This window comes from Talpa occidentalis, unplaced genomic scaffold, assembly GCF_014898055.3.
Source record: "Talpa occidentalis isolate TD23 unplaced genomic scaffold, MPIMG_talOcc4v2.1 talOcc4.15, whole genome shotgun sequence".
NCBI classification, from domain to species: domain Eukaryota; kingdom Metazoa; phylum Chordata; class Mammalia; order Eulipotyphla; family Talpidae; genus Talpa; species Talpa occidentalis.
This window is the reverse complement of record NW_023601543.1, coordinates 57,438,318-57,448,705: the sequence shown is the minus strand read 5'-3', so window position 1 is coordinate 57,448,705 and position 10,388 is coordinate 57,438,318. Positions and strand designations below refer to the sequence as shown.

Genomic DNA, 10,388 nt, shown 5'->3' with positions numbered 1-10,388 from the left:
GAGTCTTAGAGCCTAATGCTGGCAGTCCTGGGCAGGGGTCAAAGGCTCTTGTCACTTGGTTTGGGGCCAGCTTGAGGTACTGTGGAGCCTTGCCATGTCTGGGGCTCTGAGCCCTAAACTGGGTTTTCAGCTCATGGGACAAACAAATCAATCATTGATAAAGCTCAGGCCATAAAGTATGTCACCTACTTATTTAAAAGTTATTGATCAAAAAGGTCCTTTCTCCCATTTACCCTCTCAGAGGCAGATTCTCTCATGGGCCAGAGACCATCCTCCACCAACATAGCAGATGAGACAACTGGGGGCCCTCAGGCCTTGGCCTTGGCCTTTCAGGTTCTGGCCAGAAGTGCTGCACTAGGCCCTGCTGGCAGAAATGAGGCAGATCAGGCTGTCTTTTCCAAGAACACCATATAAAACTGGAGATCGCCCTTAAAAGGCTTCCATCACCCCCAGCAGTGAAGGGGAAAAACTGACCAGTCCTCAGTGTGGGACTCTGTCCCTGTGCCCATCCATGTCTAGGGCTCTCCACAACTGTGGGTCCAATCAGTACATTGTGTGGCTAAAGGACTGGATGTCTTCCCGGGAGGGCCATACAAGATTTGGAGGTATCTGGCCCTCTGAGGAGCTGAGCTGTCTCTTTTGTCAGTAATCAGCTGCCACTCAATGGGTACATTCCATGATTAATCAGCTCACTGTTTGCAGGGTCAGACAAGTCAGTTCTGTGTGTAGCAGCTGGGACTTCTGAGGGTCAGAGGGGTCGTAGCTGAATAGGAGGCTCAACTAGCCCGAAGAGCAGAAACCTCTATGTCCAGAGGATTCTGGGGGCTCCTGGTTTCTGCCAAGATGACAGACAGCACAAGCTGCTGATTCCCTTGCCCAGAGCAAACCTGGAGAAACTAGAGGGAAACATGAATTCCAGAAATTTCACACAGCTATGAGAGACCTGTGGGGACATGGAAGACTGTGTTTAACTGGTATGTTTTTAACAACAGACTGGGGACCGCAAATAAGAGGCAGTTAGTGATTTAAGTTCTGCCTGTCCCGTGTGTTGCCTTGGGGAGGTCCTTGTCTGCCCCCTCCCTGCAGAAACCTAAAGCACTGGTACAGGTGTCCGGTGGGGCGGTATGAGGGGAGGAATGAGCAGTCAATGGCAATCAGTCCTCCACCTCTTCCCTCCAGACACCAGGGCTGGTGGTGACACCTAGGAGGTTAAAGATGAAACCTCTACCAGAGGAATTGTCAGGTGGTGCAATAGCAAAAGGGAGTAATGTCTCTGCTTTTATGGTGCCTAGACTGTCTAACCACTGGCTCGCCTCCCCAAACATCCCTTTAGCCCTTGAACTCCAGATGACAGAGCAGAGTCGAGTCTGGCCTTCAGCCTTCCTCAATATGTCTTACCAGCCAGGACAGCAGCTCACATCAGGGGATTGATTCACTACCAAAATAACTAGATACCAGAGTAGTATAACTACCTCCAGATAAAAATTAACTGGATGTATTAGTAATCTATTACCATGTGAAAAATGACCCCAAGTCAGCAGCTTAAAACAACCCATGTCTATTACCTTTCTGGGGGTCAAGAATCTGGGAGCAGCTTAACCAGGTGGTTTTATCTCCATCTCCCCTGAGGTTCCAGTCAAGTTGTGGACGAGGACTGCAGTCGGCTGAAAGCATGACCTGGCTGAAGGACCCAGCATGGCACATTCACAGAGCTGTTAGCAGGAGGCTTGGGTTTCTCACCACTAGAGCCTCTGTGTGGAGAGCCTTACAACACAGTCCCAGCAAGCAGGCAAGAGACCGTGACCAAGTCAGGACCACAGTGTCTATTACAGCTTACTCTCAGAAATGACAAGCCATTGGTTCTGTTGTATTTTCTTGGTCACACAGACCAACCCTAGCACAACTTGGAAGGAATGACACAGAGTATGAATAGCAGGAGGCAGGGATCATTGGGTACCACATTGGCAGCTGGCTGCCCCACTCAGTAATATATAATATCTGAAGCAGAAACACTGACTTGATGAAAGAAGTAACTACTAAAGAATCACAGACAGATGAAAAAATTTTATTTTTTTAAAGATTTATTCATGCATACAAGAACTGGGGTGCAGGCCAGAGGTGCGGGGGGGTGAGAGGATTTACCAGAGACAGAGTGGAGAGCAGAACAGGCAGACTGACTGAAATACACTGCTGAGGAGCGCATCAGGTGAGACAGGGGAGTCTGCTGTGCCATGTGGGTAGCTCCTGGCCAGGGATCGAGCTCATGCTGCAGAGTCTGCAGATAGCTTCACAGTGCTGAGACTTTACCCCTTGTGCCACCAGGGAGGCCCAGATGAAAAATTTTAAATAAATACAATAAGGAGATAATGTTAGAATGTAAAATCAGAGCAAGAGATTAAAAAGGACCCAAAGAAAATTGGTATGAGTATGATGGTAGAAAAGAAAGAACAGAAAAATACTGTAAACACAGAGATCCTCACTGGATAAAGGAAAGGTCCAATGGTATACACACATATACAAAACATAGAAATTGGGGGGGGGGGTGCTCCCTGGTGACCAAGGTGTTAAATCTCAGTGTTATCACCACCGTGGCCTGAGTTTGATCCCCAGGCAGGGAGCTAACCCACATGGCGCAGCAGACCTTTTCTATCTCTCCTGATGCTCTCCTTAGCAGAGTATTTGAATAAATCCACCTGTTCTCCCCACTCTGTCTCTGGTGAATATTCTCACCCCCCACACTTCTAGCCTACACCCCAGTTCTTCTACTAAATAAATATTTTAAAAATTAAAAACAAAAAAAATTAGAAATGTTGAAAAGAAGAGGATGAAGGCAAGATAACAACAGACTGATAAAAGCCCAGAGAGCTAGGATAGCCATCCTGATAGATAACAAAACTTAAGAACACAAAAGACAAAGAAGGACATACCATTGATATGTTTGCCATAAGCACATATTTATAAGAAGATCTGAACGATAGTTTGAAGCTTGATAAAGATATACCTAATGCTTATACTTAACAATTACAGAAACAGACCACGTTAAAGCACAAAGAAAGGATCAATAAATTCGAAGTATCAATATTGAGCATGTTCTCTGATCATAATACAAAATAAAGTTAGTAATAAGCTAAAGAACCCCACCCCCACTTTCAGAAAGTAACTACTAAATAATCCTTGGGCAGCTCTCCTGGCCCCCTGTGACTCTACAGATACCTCTCTTTTCTCCTATTCCTAATAAACCTGTCTTTTTAAAATGTAAAAATAAATAGTCCTTGGATGAAATAAGAAATGAGAAAGGAGCTTTAGAAATAGAACTGACTTTAGAAATAGAACTAAATAATAATACTACATGCAACATTTGTGGGAGACAGCAAAATCAGTTACTAGAAGTAGTGTATAGCTATAAATACATATATCAGCAAAGAAGACAGGTTGAAAAATAAGTGTTCAATTCAAGAAGTTGGAAAACACAGGAACAAACCCGTAACTCCACTGAGTCATGGAGGAAATAATGTAAGGAAAGAACTAAGTGAATAGAGAATAAGAAAAGCAATAAGAGGGCCTCCCCGGTGGCGCAGCGGTTGAGCATTGGGTTGCGAAGCTGCCTGCAGCCTCTGCGGCGCCGGTTCGATCCTCGGCTGCTCCCCGGCCACCAGAGGAGGGTCCCACATGGCGCGCAGACCTCTCCTGCCGCCCGCTGCTCCCCTCAGCAGTGTACTTCGGTCCTTCTGCCTGCTCTGCTCCCTGCTCTGGCTCTGGTGAATTCTCTCACCCTCCCGCGCTTCTGACTGTACCCAGTGCATGTATAAACAAAACAAACAAATAAATAAATAAAACATGCCTCTATTTAAAAAAAAAAAAAAAAAGCAATAAGAATAGCGAAATATAAAGATAAACACATGCAGTTTGCAGCAACATGGATGGAGCTGGAAGGGATCATGCTCAGCAAAATAAGTCAGAAAGAAAAAGAAAAATAACCAGATGGTCTCACTCATAGCAGGAATTTAGAAAACCTAAAAAGAGACAAGGAAAAAGACTAATCAATGCAAAGTAATAATCAAAATCAAGAAGTAACTATAAACCAGAGACACACTAGTGGGGGGGATTATGAAGGGGCGGGGAAAGGAAGAGGTAGAGTCAAAATAAGGGGCGGAGGGTGCAATTGTATGGGGAATATGACCAAAATGAAAATGCATACATTGTACAAAGATGAAAAATGATGTAAGAATTATATAAAATATTTTAAAAAATAAAGGAGAGAAACAAAAAGATAACTGAAAAAAAAAGAATAGTGAAATAAAAAGCTGGTTATTTTCAAAATATTGAGAGACCGCTGCCAGGATTGCTTTAAAAGAATACAAAATGCAGAACAAAAAAGGGGGGAAATTGCAGACACTGAAAGAGGCTAAAGCTATAAACTATTACATTTGAAAACTTAGATGAGGGGCCTCCCTGGTGGCACAAGGGGTTAAGACGCAGCACTATGAAGCTATTGGCAGCCACTGCAGCATGAGTTCCCTCCCTGGCCAGGGAGGTGACCCAAAGGCACAGCAGACCTCTCCTGTCTTCCCGCTGCTCCCCTCAGCAGTGTATTTCAGTGGATCTGCCTGTTCTGCTCCCCACTATCTCTGGTGAATCCTTTCACCCCCCACACCTCTGGCCTACACCCCAGTTCTTCTACACAAAAATAAATAAAATCTTTTTTAAAAAGAAATCTAGCCTAATATCATAAAGATAATCTATTTTTTAAAAAGATGTTATTTCTCCAAGTCTACAAATTCAATTTAATCACAATAAAACTTCCATTACATTTTTTTAGAATTACAATAAACTTACATTAAAAGTTAGAATAATAGGGCCTCCCTGGTGGTGCAAGAGGATAAGTCTCAGCACCATGAAACTATCCACTGCCACTGAAGCTAACCCACATGGAGCAGCAGACTTCTCCTAACTCGCCTTCTGTGCTACCCTCAGCACAGTGGATCTGTCTGTTCTGTTTCCCACTCCGTCTCTGGTGAATCCTCTCACCCCCCACACCTCTGGCCTGTACCCCAGTTCTTGCATGTATAAATAAATAAATCTTTAAAAAATAATAAAAAATTAAAATTAATGAAATATCAATATACCTGTTAGACCAGAAAAATTTAGAAAGCTGGATAATGCTAAGTATTGACAGAGACTGGGCAATGTAGGCACCCCCATACATTACTCCACCCATTCCAGATGACAAACTGGCACTGCTTATAGAATTAAATGTGGAAAAAAATAACCCCCCAAAATGTGCATATCCCCTATGATGCAGCAAGGGGAGCAGCACGCAAGACAGGAGAGGTCTGCTGCGCCATGTGGGTAGCTCCGTGGCCGGCCTGGGATCGAACTCATGCTGCAGAGGTTGCGGATAGCTTCACAGTGCTCTGCTTAACCCCTTGTGCCACCAGGGAAGCCCCACAAATATTTCTTTTTTGCATGGGAGCTCAGATTTTCTGAGGGCTATTTAAGATCAGTATGTATGTGGACAATGTGAAGTTTATTCACATTCATCCTGGGAATAGGAGGCAAAAGTCGGACAAAACCATTTTATGGATGTGTAGCATACTGTACTCCAAAAGTTAACAAATCTAGTCTATGTTCGGCAAACTGTTCTTTAGAAGGCTGCACAAATCCCTTTTGTGGATGAGTCCCTAAGGGCAAAGTAGCCCTCCTTGATGGGGAGTTTGGAAATGAAAAGCCTGACAAATCCATTCATTGGAAAGGTAGTTCAAACATTCTGTAGGCTGGACAAGACTAAGCTGTGGGCAGTGGGCGCAGACAAACCTTACTTTGGATAAGTTCATTGAGCACTGTGAAAGTTCTCTTTTTGGACAAAGGTCTCAGCCACCCTGTGTGACAGCAAAAAATCTTTCTGTGGATTGGGATTTACACCCAATATTGGAGCCTTCTGAATATTGGAGCCTTCTGTTTTTTGGAGGCACCTCAGGAGTCTGTCTACTGGCTGGAAATGCAAGGGACTGGCTTCAGAAGGTTATCAGATAACGTTGACGGCTGAAGTCAAGGATGATGCCAGGGGAAAGGGCCCCAGGATGGGTGGCTAGATGTTAGGCACAGAGATGAAAACAGAGACTCAGGATCGACAGTTAGTGAACTGGGGCCTGATCTTTTATGGATGGTGAAGGGTGATGCCCTCATTGACAGTGGGGTCTAAAACGTCGGGCTCTTGGGCCTCCCCGGTGGCGCAGCAGTTGAGCGCTGGGTTGCGAAGCTGCCCGCAGCATCTGCAGAGCCGGTTCGATCCCCGGCCACCGGGTAAGGGTCCTACATGGCGCGCAGACCTCTCCTGCCGCCCGCTGCTCCTCTCAGCATTGCACTTCGTCAGTCTGCCTGTTCTGCTCTCCGCTCTGACTCTGGTGAACTCTCTCACCCTCCCGCACTTTTGACTACCCAGTGCTTGTATAAATAAATACATAAATCTAAAAAAAATAAATAAAACGTCAGGCTCTTGAGTAACATAAAGTTAGAGGATTAAAAGGTGAAAGAGGTTATGAGAAGATAATAACTATATCGTCAGGGACCTAGTGAAAGACGACTGAGCTGACGAGGAAGCGATCAGAACCAATGGGGAAATGACGTCAGGGAAGTTGGGGTGACGTTCGAAATCGAAAGGGGAGGGAGATGAGGTTCGAGCGCGGAAGGAACAAAAACGACTGGGCTAGTGGAAGGTGCACCTGCGCACAAAGCTCACTTCAAATGCCCCTAAGCGCGCCGCGCGCATTGTTCCTCTTGCTCAGCCGTCACTTCCACTCACCAGCCCCTCGCTGGTCTCAGCCAATGAGCATGCACGTAGGCGCGCCCGCGGGTAGACGTTCCGTGACGTTGACCGCTACGTACACTTTATCAAGCGTCTTCCCGCGCGGCAACCTCCCCAGTCTCTCGGCTCCTCAGCAGCAGCTGTCCTTTTGGCCGTTTTACTCCAGGACTTCCAGGTGCGTTTTGCCGAGCGACTGCTCCTCCCCTCACTGCTGCGCGCGCGCGGGCGAGAGCCAGATCTGCTAGTAGCGGCTTCCGACACGTAGGCTTGCTCTTCTCCGCTGCGGGCGGAGCCCTCTGCTCCGAGATGGAACTCTTGGTCTGGGATAACCAAGGGCGCGATATCTGAGTGCGAGGGATGTCGGGCAGGGCTCGCAGCATCGGTGGCGGCAGTGACCACGCGACATCCGAAAACTAAGGGGACACCCCCCCTTTACCTCCCCCATGTGACCGCCGCCATCTTGTTCTGCGGGCGCGGAGGAAACGCGAGGGTGTTCTGGGCCTGCGCGGCGGCACAAAATGACGGGCGTGGTGGCAGGGGATGTTGTGGGCATGCGCGAAGGCGGCCCCCAAATGGCTACGTCGCAGCGCGGGCCCGGCAGATTCCGGCCTTTCTACATGCCGTTTCCTTAATTACACCTTGTGTCGCTTCTTGTCGCCTCTCTGTTCTCGCTGCCTTGCTTCTCTTCATCCTTTCTTCGACCTCTTTCATTTCTACTGTTTCATACTCTCCCCACAGGACACATTCACTGCCATGTCTTCTGAAGAAGGGAAGCTCTTCGTGGGAGGGCTCAACTTCAACACTGATGAGCAGGCTCTGGAAGACCACTTCAGCAGCTTTGGTCCCATTGCTGAGGGTGAGAATATGGAGCAAACCCATGGCCAGGGCCCTTTTCATTTCAAGAAATAGTGGAAGAAAGGTCAGGACCCCAGACTTCTTGACATAATCCCTTTTTTTTCTTTCTAAGCCTGAAGTTGTAGGCTTAGACTGAGAACCTGGTTACTCATTGCAGGGCTGGTGCAAGGAGCCTTCTCTGTACCTGACACTCCTTGTTACTTAGCTTTGCTCTTAACTATTTCCTCTCCCTTCCTTAGTGGTCGTTGTCAAGGACCGGGAGACTCAGCGATCCCGGGGTTTTGGCTTCATCACCTTCACCAACCCAGAGCATGCTTCAGATGCCATGAGAGCCATGAATGGAGAGGTAAGGCCTCCTACCTGCATAGGGGCCCTGTCCCCATCTGCCACTTCCACCATTCTTTCTGTTTTCCCCTCTGTCTGCTAGGGGCAGCGCGGCCACCAAGCCCTGCAGTGCCCACTCACAGGAGCATGACTGCCTTCTGTTCTAGGGGGTGGAGGGCAGCGGCAGACAGAGCCGGGCTGCCTGGGAGGCGACGACTGGTCCTGCATGAGGCCGAGAAGCCACCCGTGGATTGTTGACCTGCCCTGGGCTTAGGTAGTAGAGTCTGCAGACCTGGGGCCTGGCCCGGAGAGGACCTCGTGAGTCTTCTGGGATGGACTCTGAAGCCTCAAACCAAGAGAGGTGTCTGTCTAGCCCTAATAGTCGGGCAGCTTAGAGGAGTGGGGAGGAGAACTCAGCCTGAGTTCAGTCAAGATGTAAGTAGTAGCAGGGGAACACGGTGGATACAGGTCATTTTGTGGGATTTTTATGGCTCCTAATAATGCCATTGTGGTCAAAGGAGCTTTCTGGAAATGGCACCCAGAACCTGGTGCCCACAGGAGTTTCTGGGCTCTTTTGCCCACCGCCCTGCCCTATTCTTCCCTCACCGCTGCCCTGTCTGACCGCCAACCCATCCTCCTTATGTCTCCCCACACCTAGTCCCTAGATGGTCGCCAGATCCGTGTGGACCATGCAGGCAAGTCTGCCCGAGGAACCAGAGGGGGTTCCTTTGGGGCCCATGGACGTGGTCGTAGCTATTCTAGAGGTAAGTGCAGTGGTAAGTTTGATCATGAGGTTTGGACAACAGCCACCTGTTAGTGGCCTGTGTCTGGATAATTGCCATTTAAAAATTTGTCCTGCTGCAGGTGGTGGGGACCAGGGCTATGGGAGTGGCAGGTATGACAGTCGACCTGGAGGATATGGATATGGATATGGAAGGTCCAGAGACTATGGTGGCAGGTGGGTAACCAAGGGTTTTGGGTTATGCTGCTGGTGCTGCTTTTCTCTAAAGAGAGCCACTACCTTTGTGTTCATACGTGCTTCAGTGTCACCAGTGTTAGCTTCTGTCGACTGTAATAAACCTGAAATAAGTATGAAAGTTAACTCTTCAAGTTAAATACAATGCATTAATAAGTTGTAAGATCACGTAACTATCATCTGCAGTATGTGTCACACGTTTATTTTACCGTGTTGCGTTTATTATGGCCAATGTTAATGTGTAAATTTTGTGATTTCTACACAGTATCTGTGCTTAATATGTTCTGTTATTAAAGTTTATATTGTGGTACTTACAGAAGGCAATGCAGAATTTATAGATATATTTAATGGTACATAACACATTTCTCTAACACTCTGTTTTTTCCCAGAAGCCAGGGTGGTTATGACCGCTACTCAGGAGGGAATTACAGAGACAATTATGACAACTGAGATGAGGCATGCACACCTAATGTAGGTGAGACTTGTATGTTGCTACTGAGCACACCTGACTACCAGCCCTGTTACATTCCCTTCAACTTTACTTTTGTCCACACAATGTCTGCCCATATTTCATCTGACCCTCCTGGTAGCATTTCTAGAACTCCCGTGCCTTTTGGGTGCTTGTCACAGCTAGTCTGTTTGGGGAGGAATGAAAATCTGTCTCCCCTATAACCTGCTAGGCATGGAGAAGAAGGGTGTCCCTGTTGTCTAACCCTCAGCATCTTTAATCATCCCTGGGAGGTGAGCATGTTCGCCTGTTCTTACTGGCATCACAGTTGTCCTCCTTCTTACTGTTCTCAGATACACAAGGAATAAAACTTCTCATCCAGGATCATTCTTCCAAATGGCTGTATTTTAAAGATTTTTGGAGCTGCACTGAAACATCTGTTTTGGTACATCAACCTCTATTTTTGAATTGAGCTCCCAAGGTAGCTTGTTAAAAACCTTTTAGAAAGCTCCACTTGTATTTTAAAAAGTTTTCTCCCGTTTAAAGACAAATTCTAGGACATTGTAGAGTCTGGGTATTTTTTCTTTTAGTTTGGGCTCTCAGGATTATTGGTTCTGGCAAAAAAAAGGCCAGACTATTTTTTTTTTTTTATCTGCATCTACAGACATTTGAAAAAACATGTACACAGGTTAGGAAGCAATTTCTGAATGTACCTATACAAAAATAGCATCAACAACATGATTGCTTAGCTCTGTTTTTTTACTCAAGATCAACACCCTGATTATATAGAAGTTTCTTAAAAATATTTGTGAATGTCATTTTTTTTAAATACTGGAAGAAAAAATATTCTGTTGTGTCTCATGTAGTGTCTAGGATGTCCTTCAAGGAGCTTATTAAAAGTGATACATGGAAACAATGATATTGATAGTGCTTTTTCCTTACTCAGCCCAATTAGTAAATTATAGGAAAAATCAGGGAGG

At 46.4% G+C, this 10,388-nt stretch overlaps 1 protein-coding gene across 3 annotated transcripts; it reads left to right on the top strand.

Moving 5' to 3' along the window:
* Positions 1-6,878: 6,878 nt before the first annotated feature.
* Positions 6,879-10,329, top strand: RBM3 (RNA binding motif protein 3). 3 transcript variants are annotated; one of them, XM_037512439.2, is made up of 7 exons: positions 6,879-6,980; positions 7,544-7,661; positions 7,900-8,006; positions 8,643-8,748; positions 8,849-8,942; positions 9,353-9,435; positions 9,762-10,329. In XM_037512439.2, the coding sequence occupies exons 2-6, from the start codon at positions 7,559-7,561 to the stop codon at positions 9,408-9,410; spliced, it is 468 nt and encodes a 155-aa protein (XP_037368336.1). In that variant the 5' UTR covers positions 6,879-6,980; positions 7,544-7,558; the 3' UTR covers positions 9,411-9,435; positions 9,762-10,329. The 3 variants fall into 3 exon arrangements, with proteins under 3 accessions (XP_037368336.1, XP_037368335.1, XP_054551720.1); XM_037512438.2 differs by having other exon boundaries at positions 6,880-6,980; positions 9,350-9,431; XM_054695745.1 differs by having other exon boundaries at positions 6,880-6,980; positions 9,350-9,435.
* The last annotated feature ends 59 nt before the right edge of the window (positions 10,330-10,388 follow it).